Source organism: Rhincodon typus, chromosome 43 (genome assembly GCF_021869965.1).
Source record: "Rhincodon typus isolate 14 chromosome 43, sRhiTyp1.1, whole genome shotgun sequence".
NCBI classification, from domain to species: Eukaryota; Metazoa; Chordata; class Chondrichthyes; order Orectolobiformes; family Rhincodontidae; genus Rhincodon; species Rhincodon typus.
This window is the reverse complement of record NC_063374.1, coordinates 7,606,965-7,626,324: the sequence shown is the minus strand read 5'-3', so window position 1 is coordinate 7,626,324 and position 19,360 is coordinate 7,606,965. Positions and strand designations below refer to the sequence as shown.

At 46.0% G+C, this 19,360-nt stretch overlaps 2 protein-coding genes across 4 annotated transcripts in view; both read right to left on the bottom strand.

Annotated features, from left to right (window-relative positions):
• Nucleotides 1-5,642, bottom strand: part of LOC109925673 (copper chaperone for superoxide dismutase-like) — a 49,278-nt gene extending 43,636 nt beyond the window's left edge. The window contains 3 exon segments of the mRNA XM_048619558.1: nucleotides 122-259; nucleotides 4,836-4,908; nucleotides 5,614-5,642. Of these exon segments, the coding sequence (XP_048475515.1) occupies nucleotides 122-259; nucleotides 4,836-4,908; nucleotides 5,614-5,640 (238 nt within the window). The 5' untranslated portion in view covers nucleotides 5,641-5,642.
• LOC109925831 (RNA-binding protein 4B-like) overlaps nucleotides 221-19,360 on the bottom strand; it is a 24,570-nt gene continuing 5,430 nt past the window's right edge. Inside the window, exons 3-4 of one of the 3 annotated variants that reach the window (XR_007266006.1) lie at nucleotides 4,836-4,908; nucleotides 221-259 (exon numbers count right to left, since the gene is read on the bottom strand). Coding sequence is in view for 2 of the 3 variants with exons in the window: in XM_020525737.2 (XP_020381326.1) it covers nucleotides 18,015-18,066 (52 nt within the window). In the remaining variant the exon portion in view is untranslated. Of the gene's footprint in view, nucleotides 260-4,835; nucleotides 4,909-16,137; nucleotides 18,067-19,360 lie in introns of those variants that run through there. The other 2 variants (XM_020525737.2, XM_048619557.1) reach the window with 2 other exon arrangements.

Sequence of the window (19,360 nt, the reverse complement as noted above, 5' to 3'; positions counted from 1 at the left end):
TCAAACACTCCCAGGACAGGGACAGCACGGGGTTAGATACAGAGTAAAGCTCCCTGTACAATTCCCCCATTAACCACTCTGCCAGGTGTCTCAGTATGGGATCTTGGCTTTTGGTACTCACTAAGTGTGGTTGGGCCCATTCCTTTTAACACGGCCCGCCTGCCCGTGCTCTCTATCAGCGCTTGCACCTCCCCAGATGTCAGTGTCGTGTCGATTAGTACCTGCTCTGTGCTGACATCAATATCCACCGATTGGATTCCTGCAAGTAATCGGAGGCAAGTCATTAAGAGAACAGCTTTTGCGCCAACAGCATTCTCTATACCAGCTGTCCTAAACCCAGATGGGGAGCTGGGGGGAATGGACTTGTTGCAGCTATTGATATGCCTCTTGTCCCCCGTCGACATTTGAACCCCACTCCCTCTGCCAAAGTAGTACTAGTTTGCCCAGTAACAATTATTTTGGTGAATTATGACACTCCTACACCGATGCACAGACAGACACATACACACCTAGAGACAGGGTCCCTTCCTGACAGCACTGTGTTCCCCCAACACCACACATGGTTCAGTCACTCAGAGACAGCAAGAACTGCAGATGCTGGGGTCACAGTCAATACAGCGTGGAGCTGGAGGAACGCAGTATCAGAGGAGCAGGAGAGTCGACGTTTCGGGTTTATACCCTTCATCAGGGCTCACGGAGTCTGCCGCGTTCCTCCAGCTCCACAGAGCAGGACCCGCCGCGTTCCTCCAGCTCCACGCTGTATTGACCCAGACATGGTTCATGAAGGTGCCTCACCACTAAGTTCTCAATGACAATCAGTCTTGGGCAATAAATGCTGGGACTAGCGAGTGCTGTTCACATCCCCCGAGCGAATCACAGTGAAAACTGGAGGAGCATCATCTCATCTTCAAACTAGGCACTTTACAACCTTCTGGGCTCAATGTTGAGTTCAACACCTTCAGATTGGGAACCCATTCCTTCCCTTTCTTTTAGCTTTGCTTGTTACATTCTTCATCACCATGTCGTCTGCACTCCCGCTCCCTTCCCCAACCACCCCGCCGACCCCAACACCCATCCCCCAACCCCAACCCTCCCAACCGATCCCCCCAACCTGACCCGACCCGACCCGACTGACCACCCCAACCTGACCCCCCCGACCCGAAACCACTACCCCCCCGACCTGACCCCCTCCACCCCCACCACCGACCTCGCCGCCAACCACACCCCGCCACCCCACCACCAACTCCAGTGGGGACTGTCTGTTCTTTCCAGTCTGGCAGTGAGACACACCATTTTTCTGCCCATTCTCACATTCCCATCAATAAACCTGACCTATCAACATCCTTTCTCCATCAGCACTCCAACCTACAAAACCACCCTCCCCCCCAACTATAGCATAAATGCTGTCCCCTCCACACCTCACGTCAGCTCTGATGAAGAGACATCTAGACTCGAATCGTTAGCTTGTTCTCTCTCCATGGATGCTGCCTGACCTACGGTGATCTCCAGCATTTTATTGTTTTCAACAACTAGCTCAGTTGCACAGGGAATGACGTACACACACCCAAACTGACAAACATGCAATCTCTCACACACACATTTTCACACACACACACACCCACCCCATGTCATTCTCTCTCCCCAGATGCAGCCATTCACAGTGATGTGCATGTATAAGATACAATTCTGCCAAGGTATACACACGCTGAAACATTGGCACACACACATAATGAGTTACACATTCAAAGTGACACACACTCAATACCATACAGAACATACAAACATATAAACTGGAGTAGGCCATTCAGCACCTGCTCTGCTATCCAATAAGATCATGGCTGATCCGATGCTCTATATTCTCACCTATAACCTTTCACCCCCTCGCTCAACACAAATCTACCTATCTCTGCCTTAAAATATTCAAAGATTCTGTATCCACTGCCTTTCGCAGAACAGCATTCCAAACACATTCAAACCTCGGGGATTAAAACAAAATCTCCTTCTCCCCACTTTAATCAGATGACTGCATATTTTGTAACATAGACCCTACGTTCGAAGTTCTCCCACAAGAGAAAACAATCCTTTCCACCCATGAACAGGGGAAGGCAGCAGTATAATGGTAATGCTACTGGGGCAGCAATCCAGAGGCCCAGCCTAATGTTCTGGGATAAGGGTTCAAATCCCACCATGGCAGATGCTGAAATTTGAATTTGATTAAAAATCTGAAAATAAAATGCCAGCCGAATGGCGACCCCCTGTTGTAAAAACCCATCTAATGCCCTTTAGAGAGGGAAATCTGCCAGCCTTACCCCAGTGTGGCCTCTATGTGATGCCACACCTCTTAACTACACTCTGCAATGGACAGGCAAACATCTCAGTTTAAGGGGCAATTAGGGATGGGCAATAAATGCTAATGCAATGCCTACAGCCAACGAACAAACTTTTTAAAAGGTCCCCTCTGGCTATTGTGTGTTTCAATCAAGCCATCTCTTATTTTCCTAAATGCAAACATGAAAAATAGAGAGGCAGCTTTCAGGATTAGTGTCCAGCCAGCAATGTCATTCAATAAAACCATGACTGGTCTGTTTGTGTTTCAAAATTCCACGTTCCCAGCTACCCCCGATGGCCTTTGATTCCCTTCCCCTTAGATTCAAGAATCTCCCTCTTCCACCTTGAAAAAGTAGAGTGACCTGGCACGGTGGCTCAGTGGTTAGCGCTGCTGCCTCACAGCGCCAGGGACCCAAGTTCGATCCCACCCTCGGGCGACGGTCTGTGTGGAGTTCGCACATTCTCCCCGTGTCTGCGCGCATTCCCTCCGGGTCCTCCGGTTTCCTCCCACAGTGCAAAGGTGTGCAGGTTATTGTGGATTGGCTAGGCTAAATTGTCCCATAGTGTCCAGGGATGTGCAGGTTAGGGTGGATTGGCCGTGCTAAATTGTCCCATAGTGTCCAGGAATGGGCAGGTTAGGGTGGGTTGGCCGTGCTAAATTGTCCCATAGTGTTCAAGGACGCGGAGGCTAGGTGGGCTAGCCATGGGAAACGTGGGATTGCGGGTCTTAGTTAAACAGGAGTTCCCTCTTGACACTACCACGCGGCCCCTTCCCAGATACCTCCAGTTTTCTAAGTGCTCAGCTATAGCGATCAATGCTAACACTTTCCCCACAACAGAGGTCAAGTTAGCTGGCCTATGTGAATTTCAAGAAGCAAGGCAGGAAACCAATGTCACACATACACACCCTCCACTGACACACACAGATGCTTACAGACAACTGTGTGCATACACACAGTTTCCCCAATGACGCACATCTGTAGGTGACAGCATAGAATTACAAAGCAGTATTGATAGACCTGGCGAAAGGGCAGACAGATTGCAATATAAGTAAATGCGAGGTCATCCACTTTGCACCGATAAAGGATAGATTAGGGGGATTTCTAGATGGTATGAAATCAAACACAATGGATGTCCAAAGACACTTGGGGGTTCAGGAGCACAGATCTTTAAAATACCACCAGCAGGCAGGGAAAGTAATCAAGGCAGCTAACAGAATGCTGGCATTTATAAGCGAGGGGACAAGAGTATAAGGATGCAGACAATATGCTACAGTTTTCAAAAAAAAAAACCCTGGTTAGACCCCACATGGAGTACTGTGAGCAGATCTGGACACCTTAGAAAGGACATATTGGCCTTGGAGGGAGTACAGGTACAATGTAGGTTTACAAGAGTGATACCTGGACTACAGGGGTTAAGTTATCATCGTCATCATCATCGAATCCCTACAGCGTGGAAACAGGCCCTTCGGCCCAACAAGTCCACACTGACCCTCGGAGCATCCCACCCAGACCCATGAGGAGAGATTACACAAATTAGGCCCGTTTCCTCTGGAATTTAGAAGGTTAAGACATCATCTGACTGAAATCTTCATTCCATTTACAGGAAAAGACAGAGTGGATAAACTATTTCCACTGGTTGGGGATTAGGGGGCACCGTTTTGAGAACTGGGGCCAGACTATTCAGAAGACACGTTAGGGAGCACTTATGCATACAAAGAATCATAAAATCCCAGCGTGGAAGCAGGTCATTCAGCCAATCAAATACTGATGCTCTGGAGAACATCCCACTCCTTCCCTATCCCTGTAACCCTGCATTTCTCATGGCTAACCCACCTAACCTGTACATCCGTGGACAGGAAGGGCAATTTAGCACAGCCAATCCATCCTAACCTGCACATCCCTGGGCACTATGGGGTAATTTAGCACAACCAATCCACCCTAACCTGCACATCCCTGGACACTATGGGGCAATTTAGCACGGCCAATCCACCCTAACCTGCACATCCCTGGGCACTGTGGGGCAATTTAACATGGCTAATCCACCCTACGCTGTACATCTTTGGACCATGGGAGGAAACTCCACACAGATAATCACGCGAGGGTGGAATCGAACCTGGGTCCCTGGCACTGTGAGGCAGCTGTGCTAACCACTGAGTCACCATGCCGTCCCAAAGGATGGTAGAGGTTTGGAACTCTCTTGCACAGATGACAGTCGACACCAGATCCATTGTTAGTTTCAAATCTGAGATAGATACATTTTTGTCAAGCAAAAGGATACAGAGTTAGGCCACAGATCAGCCATGTTTTCATTGAATGGTGGAACTGGCTCGAGGGGCTGAAAGGCCTACTCCTATCTTCACTGATGCACAGAGACATACAAACACTTGAGGGTTCACCTCAGTGATAGCTCAGAGAGACGCAAGCCTCCTGAATCAGAGCACAGGGAGAAGAGGGTGCTTTAACTCATGAAAGATTGGAAGATTGCAATCTCAGGACGAAACTTACCATTAACCCCAGTCAAGGCACTTCGGATGGCATTGGCACAACTCTCACAGCTCATCTGCACTGCAAACTCCAACTAAATTTAAAAATAAAATAAAGACAGCGGAAAAACTTGCATTTGTACAGCACCTGTAATGTGGGAAAACATCCCCAGACTCTTCAGACAGGTAACACCAAGCCCTGAGCCGCAAAGTTAAATTCACAAGGAGCGATGCTTCAAAAATTTAGTCAACAAAAAAAAAAATAGGTTTTACAGGGCGTCTTAAAGGAAGAGAGAGGTAGTGAGGTTTAGGGAGGGAATTCCAGAACTTAGGGTCCCCCAGGTGGCTGAAGTTACAGCCACCGCCAAAGATAGGGCAACAGTAAATGGGGGTTGCTCAAGAGGCTAGAACTGGAGAAACATAGATATCTCGGAGGGTTGTGGGGGTTGGAAAAGGCCTGGGAGGGATTTGAAAATGAGGATGAGGTCTTTAAATTCAGGAGTGTGATGGAATACTCCCCACTTGCCCCTGGATGGGGGCAGCTCCAACAACGCTCAAGAAACTAGACACCATCCAGGACAAAGCAGCCCCCGCTTGATTAGTACCACATCCACAAGCATCCTACTCCCTCCACCCACTTAGTCGCAGCAGTGTGTATCATCTACAAGGTGCACTGCAGAAATTTACCAAAAATCCTCACACAGCACCTTCCAACCCCACGACCACTTCCATACTGAAGGACGAGGGGAGTAGATACATGGGAACACCAACCCCTGCAAGTTCCCCTCCAAGCTACTCACCATCCCGACTTGGAAATATATCACCATTCCTTCACTGTCAACTGGGTCAAAATCCTGGAATTCCCTCCCTTATGGGATTGTGGGTCAACCTACAGCAGGTGGACTGCAGCAGTACAAGAAGGCAGCTCACCACCACCTTCTCAAGGGGGCAACTAGGGACGGGCAATAAATGCTGGGCACAGCCAGCGACACCCACATCCCACAATTGAATAAAATTTTTTAAAAGGGCCCCTGAATTGGGAGTGAACATGGATCTAAGAGCACAATGGGTGAACAGGAGTTGGTGTATGGTGAGGGCTAAATATCGATCGAGGAAGGGATCAAGATTACAAGGAAGGTGTGAGGGCATGCAAGATTCAGGGTCCAAGGAACTAAAGACACATAGCCAGAGACTCTATCAAATGACACAATACAATACACAATAAAAACTAATTTGACCGTTTCTCTTCCTAACAAGATAACTTGCACAGGGTTCCACCCCTACGTGTGACCTCCAGTCAGCCGTTTGCAAAACTTGGTGGTGGCTGTTCGACTGCGTAAGGCATCACACCGTGGCTATTCAGGCCCAGCTCTGCAGGTGCATGCCGGCTCACTTTCCTTAACAGTATGATCAGAAGCAGGAATGTGCTGTTTCTGCATTTGACTTCCTGCCCGACAATTCTGTGTCGGTGTCTATCACAGCATGCCCCCCCACCCATAAAAAAACCCATCCGTTCTCATCTGTCGCCAGCCTACAAGGAACAGGTGATAGCTCGCCTACGCCAGCCTGCACGGATCAGTGACGCCTTTTGCAGTCGAACAGCTGCAGTGGGGGGGGGGTGGTTGACGTTAGGCCGCTTGATGCCATCCAGACCGGGCGAACAAGGGGCTTGAAAAAACAGTAGAAAGCTCTGAGGCTCGGTCACGACGGAGGGAAGTCAGGGGCTTATTACAGCCACCCCCGAGATGCATTTATATAGCACCTCTCGCCACCCCGGGGGGTGGTGGACGTCCTAAAATGCCTTGCAGCCAACGAAAGGCATGGCGGAACGCGGCAGCTATTTTGCGCACAGTAAGCTCCCACAAACAGCAAGCTGTTCCAAAGCAAGGTCCTCTGCATGCCGCCCCCAAAATGAGGAGTGCACCTTCGGCAGTGCAGCACACCAGCGGTTACCTTGAGATAACCCAACTCACTTACAAAATGACTGTCCCTGACTCCCTAAATCAAACAATGACTCGGCGTCTATTTCTCTGAAACCTTCTCCCACTTATAAAGAGACTGAACCGTTCTTTTTTTCCAGTAAGCAGTCCCTTCCTCCCTCCTCAAAACCAACCCCGGCGAAGGAAATCAAAAAACACTTGAAATTACGAAATGTAATAACAACATAGGGGCGACTTTAAATATTCTAACCCCATGTGTCAAGACGGGGAGAGAGAGGGCTGTGTTGTAAACCGAGACAAAAGTGCGTGCAGTTTTAGCAATCACAGGCACTTCGTACTGCAACAGAGATTAAGAGTATCCTTCAATTTCACACAAAGATTAAACACTTCACGCTCAAATATTGCCTTTCAGACAGCCTGCTACCTTGCTGCTGGTTGCTGCCATGTTGAATAATTTACTTGACCCAGTCGAAAATCCCTTCCGGCTTCTGACTCTCACTTATCTCCTGCTTCTGCAATCCCTCATCGTTAAAACAGGCCATGCATTTTATTTTCAGTCTCTGCAACTGCATTCCAGAAACACAGGCACGTATAAATTTCAAGTTTTGTACAAGTTGAGACTCATTGAAAAGAAATGTCAAATTTTTAGGTGTTTTTCTAACCAACCCTGCTCAGAGATATCGTGAGCTTTTCAAGCAATTTCTGTTTCTGATTTATACAGCACCCGCAGTTCTTTCGGTTCGCGTTTATTCTGAGTAGAAATTCTGTGGAATGAGCTGCCAGAGGAAGTGGTGGAGGCGAGTACAGTTACAACGTTTAAAAGGCATCTGGCTGGGCACATGAACAGGAAGGGTTTAGAGGGATATGGGCCAAGTGCTGGCAAATTGGACCAGATTAATTTAGGATATCTGGTTGGAATGGACTAATTGGACTGAAAGGTCTGATTCTGTGCTGTACATCACTATGAGTCTATGAATGGCTACTCTTGATCCTGTGAGCTAGATTACACACCTCGAAGAGAAGGTGGGACATGAACAGGGGCCTGCTGGTTCAGAGGTAGGGTCATTACCACTGAGCCATTTGAACCCTAAAAAAAACTTTGAATCTTGCACAGTCTCCTGAGGGTGCTACTCACTGAGCTAATTCTACAACCAGCCCACCAAGTTACTGATGTTCTTTCCCAAAACCCATTTTGTCAGTCCCACAGCCTCCTATATCTCAGAGTCAAAAAACACTCCCTCAATTTTTTTTACATATTCTACCCCAGTAATTCCTTCTCTTAGCCTCACATTCCCATCCTTTAATATCACAGCCAGACTAATCCCATTCTCGTTCTTACTCTCCAACTCTTTAATATTGCACCCCTGTATCTCCACACCCTTTAATATTCCACCATCTAATTCTCCGCACTCTTTAAAATTTCTCTCAGTCTCCCTTTTATTCCCTGCATTCTTTAATCACTCACCCAGTCTAAATCCACTCTTCCCCTCACTCCCTGCACCCTCTCAGATCCCACCCAGTGTAATCATGTTCAGACCCTTACATTGTTTAATATCCTATCCCATCTAATTCCCCTCTCTATCCCACTGCCCCATATCCTTTAATGTCCCAACCAGTCTCATCCTACACGTTTTTGTAACAAAGTCAGTCGGGTGGACCTCATAGAATATGAGTTCCCTGATTGGGGCTGTTAACCTGGTCCAATCAGGGAGCCCTGGCTGACAGATATAAACAGGAGTGTCACAGGCTCAGCTCACTCTGTGTTGAGGATGGTCCATGTGTAAATAATGGGTGACTTGGTAACAGGATACTGTCCTCTGTAGAGTTATTTCACCTTTAATATCTCAGTGTAACGCTACTCAACCATTCACCATTTAATATTCCACCTGGTCCAATGCTATTCTCCCCTCACATTCCAAATCTTTTAATATCTTCCTCGTCTGTTTGTGATATATATAAATGACTTGGATGAAAATGTAGATGGGTGGGTTAGTAAGTTTGCAGACGATACAAAGGCCAGTGGAGTTGTGGCTAGTGTAGAAGGTTGTCAAAGGATACAGCGGGATATAGATCAGTTGCAGATATGGATGGAGAAATGGCAGATGGAGTTTAATCCAGGTAAATGTGAGGTGCTGTATTTTGGGAGAGCAGATTTTAAGGAAAAGTATACAGTAAATGGCAGGACTCTGAAGAGCGTTGATGCACAGAAGGATCTTGGAGCTCAAGTCCATAGCTCCCTGAAAGTGGCCACGCAAGTAGATAGGGTGGTAAAGAAGGCGTATTGCATGCTTGTCTTTTTTGGTTGAGAAATTGAGTACAAGAGTCAGAACGTCATGTTGCAGCTTTATATGACTTTGGTTAGACCACACTTTTGAGTTTTGCGTTCAGTTCTGGTCGCCACATTATAGGAAGGATGTGGAGGCTTTGGAGAGGGTGCAGAAGAGGTTTACCGGGATGCTGCCTGGTTTAGTGGGTAGAAGCTACAAGGAGAAGCTAGAAAAACTCGGGTTGTTTTCTCTGCAGCAGTGGAGGCTGAGGGGAGACTTGATAGAACTCTAAAATTATGAGATGTATAGATAGGGCTGACAGTCAGCATCTTTTTCCCAGAGTTGAAATGTCTAATACCAGGGGGCGTGCATTTAAGGTGAGACGGGGGGAATTCAAAGGAGATGTGAGGGGCACGTTTTTTACACAGAGAGTGGTAGGAGCCTGGAACACACTGCCGGTGGTGGTGGAGGCAGATACGATAGGGGCATCTAAAGGACTTTTAGATAAGCACATAAATATGCAAGGAATGGAGAGATACGGACCAAGGGCAAGCAGAAGAGATTAGTTTAATTTGGTGTCATGTTCGGCACAACTTTGTGTGCTGAAGGGCCCGTTCCTATGCTGTACTGTCCTATGTCCTAATCCACTATCCCCTTCACTGCCTGCATCCCTTAAATGCCATCTGGACGAAACCCATTCTGCCCCCCACTTACACTCCAGCCTCTTTATATCTCACCGAATCTAATCATATTCTCCCGTCATTCTGCACACCCTTATATAATTCACTGTCTAATCCCATTCTGCTCCTCAGTACTTGTATCCTTCAATATTCGACTCAGTCTATCTCACTCTGCCCATTCTCCCCATACCCTGTAACATCTCACCCAATCTATTCCCACTGTCCCCTCACACATTGATATTCCCAATTAATCTTACCTCTCTTTCTGCTTTAGTGCCCCACCTGTTCTAATTTCACGTTCTTGTGAAATGCACTTATTTCCTGTGGCTTTTGTGAATAGAGGAGGAATGGTTAGTAAGTTTGCAGATGACACCGAAATAAATGGTGTAGTGGGCAGTGAAGAAGGTTATCTCACATTGCAATGGGAGTTTGATCAGATGGGCAAAGGAGTGGCAGGTGGAGTTTAATTTATATAAATGAGAGGTGTTGCATTTTGGTAAGGCACATCAGGGCAGGACTTATATACTTAATGGTAGGGTCCGAGAGAGCGGTGCTGAACAAAGAGACCTTGGAGTGCAGGTTCAGAGTTCCTTGAAGGTGGAGTCACAGGCAGACAGGGTAGTGAAGAAGGTGTTTGGTACATTTGCTTCATTGGTCAGTACATTGAGTATAGGAGTTGGGAGGTCATGTTGCAGCTGTACAGGACATTGGTTTGGCCACTTTTGGAATATTGCATTCAATTCTGCTCTCCCTGTTGTAAGAAAGATGTTGTGAAACTTGAGAGGGTGCAGAAAAGATTTACAAGGGTGTTGACAAAATTGGAGGGTTTTATCTATAGGTAGAGGCAGAATAGACTGGGGCTATTTTCCCTGCAGCGTCAGACTAAGGGGTGACCTTACAGAGGTTAAAAAATAATGACAGGCATCAATAGGGTAAATAGCCGAGGTCTTTTTCCTAGGGTAGAGGGGTCCAAAATTAGATGGCATAGGTTTAAGGTGAGAGGGGAAAGAATTAAAAGGGACCTAAGGGGTAAGTTTTTCATGCAGAGGGATGTATGTATCTGGAATGAGCTGCCAGAGGAAGCAGTGGAAGCTGGTACAATTACAACATTTAAAAGGCATCTGAATGGGTATATGAATAGGAAAGGTTTACAGGGATATGAGTAAAATGCTGGCAAATGGGACTAAATTAATTTAGGGTATCTGGTCAGCACGGACAAGTTGGACTGAAGGGTCTATTTCTGTGCTGTACATCTCTATGACAAAATTGCTATTGGAAAACAGTGCAAAACAAAACACTCTCTGTGCGCAGACCCTTGACAAATCCGTTCAAATACAAAATCACTGTTTGCTCTTCTGTGGTTAGACATGAGGATCGAAGATCATGATAAGACACAACTGCACATCATTCTAATGGGGTTTTCATTTTAACATTGGAGGTTTCTCCCTACTTCTGTGCATGCTGGTGAAGGCACTGTCAACTGGCTGCAAACCGGCATCAACCATTTCACATCTTTTCTTCAATAAACGTTCTGACGACAAGAAGACCCCGCTGACTGTGCAATACAGAGGGAAGAGTCAGCCTTCATTTTGTGGTCAGGTGCCTGGAGCAGGGCTTAAACCCACAACTTTCTTACTCAGAGACAGTCAAGGAAGCTGTGATCAATACTGTGGCTCTGCACCAGCAAGATCAAGTCTTCGGGACCGCGACGATTCCAACAGATAAAATCAGTGTGCTCGAAGAATAAAAGGGCAGAAGAGGACTGAGGTGGGTTGAATTTGAGAATCACAAAATTGTTACAGAGCAGGAGGAGACCATTTGGATCACTGTGACTGTGCCAGCTCCTTGAAAGAGCAATTTCTTAGTGGCAAGGTGTGGAGCTGGATGAACACAACAGGCCAGGTTGCATCAGAGGAGCAGGAAAGCTGACGTTTTGGGTCTGTACCCTTCTTCAGAAATGGGGGAGGGGAAGGGGGCTCTGAAATAAATGGAGAAAGGGGGAGGCGATGATAGAAAGTGGATAGTGGAGCAGATAGGTGGAGAGAAGACGGACAGGTCAAGGAGGCGGGGATGAGGCCAGTAGAGGTGAGGTGAGTGTAGGTAGGAAGTGAGGGTGGGGGTTGGTCACTATCCATCTTCTATCATCGCTTCCCCTTCTCTCCATTTATTTCAGAGACCCCTTCGCCTCCCCCATTTCTGAAGAAGGGTCCAGACCCGAAAGGTCAGCTTTCCTGCTCCTCTGATGCTGCCTGGCCTGCTGTGTTCATCCAGCTCCACACCTTGTTATCTCAGACTCCAGCATCGGCAGTTCCTACTATTTCTTAGTGGCATTTTCCTGCCTTCTCCCCATAAACCTGGCCATTGATCCTTTACAAATAACCATCTGATTCCTTTTTGAATGCCTCAATCACACTCTCATACAGCACATTCTAGGCCCAACCATTGTCTGTGCAATAAGGTTTCGCTCACACCACTTTAGCCGATTTACTTAAAACCTGTGCCCTCTCATTCACCATCCTTTTAGGGGTGGAATCTTTTCTTTGGTCCCTTTAAGGTGAGAGGGGAAAGATTTAAAAGGAACTTAAGGGGTGAGTTTTTCACACAGAGGGTGGTATGTATATGGAATGAGATGTCAGAGGAAGCAGTGGAGGCTGGTACAATTCTAACATTTAAAAGGCATCTGAATAGGAAAGGTTTAAGAGAGATATGGGTGAAATGCTGGCAAATGGGACTAAATTAATTTAGGGTATCTGGTCAACGTGGACAAGTTGGACTGAAGGGTCTGTTTCTGTGCTGTACACCTCTATGACAAAATTGCTATTGGAAAACATTTGCTCACAAATCTGTTATATGCCACTGTATTGGCGGCCTTCTGGAGGTCCACACGTCCACATCAACAACAATGCCCTAATCAAACCTGTTATCTGCTAGAAAAAGTTCCAGTTAATTAGTTAAACATGATTTTATCTGAAGAAATCCATGCTGGCAGTCATTTGGTAGTACAGCTCTAGTATTGCTGAAAAGAAACACAGTATGTTGGAGCGTTTTCTCTTGCACTCATCAGGATCATCAGTAAGGCTCAGTGTGTGCTACTTTTGCATGTCCTAGAAGTCATATGTGTTAATACCCAGGGGTCTGCTTTTAGAAGTCCAAACAAAAAACATGTACCCGCACTGCACCCTGTTTCAACTCCAACAAAATAGGTGACTGTATTGCTCTGGTTCATTTCTCAGGGGCTACCCTGACCAATCATTCAACTGTCTGGTTTAATCTTAAGCAAAGCTTGGCAATTAATTGTCAATCATCATGAATCTCCTGCATTCTCCATGGCAACACCTCTACCAGAGTCTACTTTGCAACCAACCAAACCGCACCCCCACCGCGTCTTACAGTTCAAATGTTGTTTGCCCTCATAGAATCCCTAGTCTGCAAACAGGCCCTTCGAACCATTGAGTCCACACCATCCCTCCGAAGATTATGCTATCCAATCTCTGTAACCCTGTATTTCCCATGGCTAATCCACCTAGTCTGCACATTCCTGGATAATATGAGCAATTTGGCACGGCCATTCAACCTAACCTGCACACCTTTGGATCTCTACATAGGTATTCTTGCAAATTGCTGACGGCAAGACAAAAAGCTTTAACAAAATGTCTGGGTACAGCAACACTCATAACCATGTCGGTGCGACTTAATCAACCTACAGTCACCCATGTGACTGCTAACGTTGTCCTGAGCTTTCACTACTAGAGGGTTCCCAACTAAGTGTTAAATGGACTAGTCTGTAATTGCTTAGCCTACCCTCACATCCTTTTTTCAGCAAGGGCATTACATTTGTAATTTTCTATTCAATGAGAGTCTAAGGAAGACTAGAAAAATATTGCCAATGCCTATGCATTTCCCATTGTCACTTCCCTTTGTAACCTTGGATGCACCTCCTTTGGTCCTGCTGGCTTTTCAACTATTAAGGATAATCTATCCATAACAGTTTTAAATCTGCCTACAAAATTTCCCTTTTTTTTGTAATAATAACATCTCTTTGGTAAAAGCAGGTGCAAAGTACACATTTAATACTTCAATCACATCCTTGATTTTCAGTCTTTAATTGGCTCCTCTCTGTCTTTCACCACCCTTTTACTATGCCTATAGAATGTTTTGAAATTCCATCAGTCTTAAATTTAATTTCTCACTTCCCCTCTGAATCTTCTATGTTCAGCCTGGCTGTCAACTGTACTCTTTTAACTTGACATGTCAATAAATGCATCTTTTCTTCTTTATCATTTCTACCTCTCGTCACCTGTGGATTTGGTCAAAAATCACACGACACCAGGTTATAGTCCAACAGGTTTATTTGAAGACACAAGCTTTCTGAGTCTCACTCTTTCTTCAGATATCAGTGAGAGAGGTGGCATCAGACACAGAATTTATAAGCAAAAGATCAAAGGGTCATAGAACTGATGCAGTGTTGAACAAACCTAAGGTGCTGAAGGACACCCTCATAAAAACAGGATACAATGCTCAACTCATCGATCATCAGTTTCAATGTGCCACAGCGAAAAACCGTAATGACCTCGGAAGATAGACATGATACAACTGATAGGGTACCCTTTGTCGTCCAGTACTTCCCAGGTGTGGAGAAACTACACCATATTCTTCACAGCCTTCAATTCATCATCGATGACAATGAGGACTTCACCAAGATCTTCCTTATGCCTCACTTCTCGCCTTCAAACAACCGCCAAACCTTAAATAGACCACTGTTCACAGCAAACTACCCAGCCTTCAGGACAATGTTGACCACAACACCATAGAACCCTGTCATGGCAACCTCTGCAAGACGTCAGATCATTGACATGGATTCTACCATCACACAAGGGAACACCACACACCACGTGCACGGCTGATACTTAGTTGACTTGGCCAACATTGTCTACCTTATACACTGCTGCAGGCAAGGATGCCCCGAGGCATAGTATATTGGCAAAACCACGCAGACATTACAACAATGTATGAATGGACACCGCGCAACAATCACCAGACACCGATGTTCCATCCTAGTGGGGGAACACTTCAGCCATCAAGGACATTTGGCCTCGGATCTTCGGGTAAACATCCTCCAAGGCAGACTTCAAGATACATAACAATGCAGAATTGCCGAGCAGAGGCTGATGGTCAAGTTCGGTACCCATGATGGCCTCAACCAGGATCATGTCACACTACAGGTGACCCCAGTACACTATACGCTCTCTCACACACACACACACTCTCCCCCCAACATGTAAAAAATCTATGGGGTGAATTTGCACATTTTTAATTGCAGATACATTCTATTTTATTCAAAAAGCACACAATTTGTAGACATTCAATGCAGCATTTTATAAATTCCTACTTTGGAAATAAAACCAGTCTGATTCCAAGTCAATACACAGCCAGATTCTAAACATGACCTTCACACCTAAAATGCACTGTCTGACCTGGGATGTCACCTCTGGTATACGGAGGGAACTGATAAAACCTTTACTTTTCTCAGGGCAGTGACTTGAAAGAAATTTGCATATTAATCCTTTCTAACTGATTTAAGATTTAATAGCCATCTTAGGTTTGTTCAACACGGTATCAGTTCTATGACCCTTTTGTCTTTTGCTTATAAATTGTATCTGATGCCACCTCTCTCACTGACACCTAAAGGAAACTCCGAAAGCTTGTGTCTTCAAATAAACCTGTTGGATAATAACATGGTGTTTTGTGATTTTTGATCTTGTCCGCCCCAGTCGAACACTGGCACCTCCACATCTGTGGATTTGTTGTTTGCTCTGCTTTTCCCTTTCAAGGTAATGTCCCTTGACTAGGAACAAATCTCTACTTGGAAGGTAGCCTACTGTTCAGCTACCATCTCTCTTGCCCACCCTCGACTCCAATCATCCTAATATTTGCTTTCTTTCGATTAGTCATTCTTACTCTGGCTTATTCATGATCCTTTTCCATTATCACCTTAAGTCTTGCAATACAGCAACCACTATCCCCCAAATATTCTCTCACTAAAAATCTATTTGGCCCGTATCACTCCCAACAATGAAATCTAAGGGTGCTACATCTTGCTGGACACATAGCAAGTTCTCTTGAACGTGCTCCAGGAACTATTCCTCTGTCCCAACACTACTACAATCACCCATATTTGAAGTACCTTCATTATAACTACTCATAACGAATTGCCTTGCAGAATTGTTCCTCTGCATCCTTCTGACAACTTGGTGGCTTATAGATTACACCAAGCAATATAACTGCATTGACTTTGTTCTTAACCCTTCTGGGATATCCCCTTTCCAGCAGTGCAATGCTCTCTTTTAATCAATACCAAGTCGCCTAGTCCTCTGAGGGTGGAGGTGGATGACAAAACCGCTTGAAGTACGAGAACATCAAGTCAAGACAGACACAAAGATATTTCAGACTAATTTTATTGAATTTCACTACATGTTACGATACAAACACCCCTCCCCACCCCCTGTCCAACTCTAATTTCAGACACTGGTTCTCTAGCGTAGGCAATTATGACAAACTAAATCATTATCATAGTTAAAAGAAAATTAAACAAACCTCATTTTAAATTGTGTAACATCAGACATGTAAACTCACCTCCCCCCAATTCTTCTACTTTTCCATCCACTCCCTACCCAACAGCCCACAGAAGATCCTATCTTGCTGTTTCTCTTTCACCACCCACCCTCACCCAAGATGCCAGATCACACTGGTTATGTTCATGCAAGTGGCAGTTCCCCATTGGCATTGCCCAGGAGGGTCATCCATAATACCTAGGTAAATTTAATATTCAACTATAGGTGATATCATGATGGAACCATGTCCTTAATGCCCCCAAAAAAAACCCATACCCGTTTCAAGGAGTCTTCAGCTAGCCCTTAGACATGAACTCTGCAGGACTTTGACGCTGCCCAGGAGGAAATTCAATCAATCATCATCCCATGTTGGCAGTGTTGCCATGGCAATCATTTGAAACATACAGTCCCAGTCACAGACACACATACGCACACACACTCTTCCAATCTCAATCTGCCCGGAAACATACATTCTACCCTCGTGCAGCAAGTCCAAAAAGCTAAACACTGGAAAATACCAAAATGCCTGCCAGTCTCCCCACCCTGGCTTCCTCTTCATTCAAGTCCGATGGCACCAATGACAGCACGTCATTGCTTTTGGTGGTGAAATTTAGCAGTGAGAACATTTTTTTTTTGAGGGTTGGGGAAGGGGTGCGGGAAGAGCCGTTTTCTCAGCAAAATTGGACCATTACCTGTAAAGCCAGCCGGTGAATTACGGGTCACGCACTCTGCCACGCTGCCCGTGAGCGGACTCGAGGCTGCAGAAGGATAAAGGACTAAAATGAAAGAAAGCACAACCACGCAGGAGACGGCCTGTCTGCTCCTGTGCATCCCTTGGCAGCATGAATCCGAGCAGCGTTGGCAAGGTGCAGGAATGCAGCATCCGTCTGAGACAAAGTGCCTGAAACGCAGCTTTGAAGTGTGTGGTTGATGATTCACAGTGGCGGTACAGTTAATTAAGTGTGAAGATTATTTAAAGTGGGGGGGAGCCCATTCAGCTTCACAGGTCCTACAGCCACTGTGATTTACACCTTGAGGGCTGAAATAAGGAAGAGTGGCAGGTGCCTTGATACACACCACCCCTCAAGCTCTGTTTTTGTACGATCCATGAGTTGGACACCAGGCCCTACCCAGAGCAGCTCCCCACGAGAGAAGCAGCCTGCTGTCAAATCACAAGTGGTACTTGGATATCGTGGAACTGAATACCACAGCCATTGGTCCCTTAAGGAAGGGAAAACAGCAGAACAGGCTCCCCACTTCTTTAAAAGGCAGTATTGGACTGGAAGAACGTTAAGGGAATGTGGCCATCACCGCGGGGAGGGGACAAGAGCACCTGTGTTCGGTGTGGATAGGACCTGTACAAAGGGAGGTTTGTTGTTTCTTTTTGGTGTCTAGGGAAAGGAGGGGAAAATGGTGACGGGTTGGCTGGAAGAAAACCAAAATAAAATTGATGAGTAACATCCAATCACAATCAGTGAGAAAGAGAGCGTTAAAGTGTGTTTACAGAACCTATGGATCACAAGGCAGGGCTCAGCGAATGTATCTTTTTGTTTTGGAGAAAAAGAGATATAAATTTTGTTTTAAATGCCACGGTGCTGTCGTGCTGCGATCACGGGGTCGTGTATTCGTCTCGAGAGAGCAAACTTCTGTTCGGAGAGCGGCGGCAGCGGAGGAGGAAGAGAAGGAAGGAGGATATCGTCGGTTCATTGGGCATAGCGGGTGTCGGTAGTATTATCGTAGTCAAACTGATCATACCTATGAGAAAAAGCACATTATGTCAATACAGGGCTGGCCGGAAAGGAAAAGTTGCTCATGCATTCACCGAGGTGGGGGCAGGGCGTTTTCCAAGCTGCTAGGGCTCCAAATGAAGGGGGTCAGGGATAGGGTTTTTAATTCTCTCATGGGACATGTGAGGGTGAAGCAGGACAGGGCTTTCATGCATGAGTTTTAAAATGTGCGTTCCTGCCGCAAAGAAAGGATCAATCTTTCTCTCAGAGAAAGCAGAATAGGACATCTTGCCATCTTTCTGCTCACCATGCTCTGTGGGCTCAGACACCCAAAACAGGGAGCTTGCTGCATGTTACCCAGCTACCACGTTTTGCCAAGCTTTAAGCAATCACAGCCCAAAAGTATCTCACTGACTGTGATGTGCTGCAACACCTCCTAAGCTGTTGAATTCAAGACTGCGAGCAATGATCAATTACTTGGATTTATGAATTACACCAAACAGATGGCATTATTACTGCGGAGTACTATCAGAATGTTTTGCAGTCTCACAGGCTCTAAAAGAACTGTGTGATTGTATAACTGGAGAAGATGGGAGGGAGGAAGGGTCAAAACATTTGATGCATTGAGCCTATTTGAATGCAGAAGAGATAATTGGGTGGCAGAGATAAGTAACCACTGGGTCAGTGAAATCGTCTCAGGAACAGGTTTGGGTACAAATTACCTGCCTACTCCCAAATCTGTGAAATAGCACTTGCCTTGGGGAGATTTCAAGGCAAAAAAAAAAAGAGGAATGCCGAGAGAACGCAACCCAGAATTGTATTTGTGGCAGGTGTGAGGGCAAAGAGAGGATTCTCAAAGCAAAGAGTTTTGCAGCTGTCTGACTGGTTTGCGTGCTGGAGAGCACGAAGCTGTAAGGGTCAAGTGCAGTAACGAGAGGCTCTTGACACAAAAGAACCCGCACATCCCCCCACAATAAAAAAAAAAGACGGGCAGAAAGTCAACTTTTTATTGGTATATCTAAATACTGGATCCATAAACTTCACACTCTACCCCAGGAGGTGCCTCAATACTGCACCAAGTATAAAGACAGGCTCATTGACATTACACCCCTTCTCCCTCCAAAGCCCAAATGGAAGTCATAACTGTTCATAATATCAATTACCAGTGTCTCAGCAACAAATACTGTACTTTCCTTAAAAAGGTGGTGAGAAAGGCATATACCCACAGGGACCTCATGCCCCCCCCCCCCCCCCCCACCCCCCACACACCCCCCCACGCACCCCCCCCCGCACCCACCCCCCCCCCACGATCCTGAGCCTGT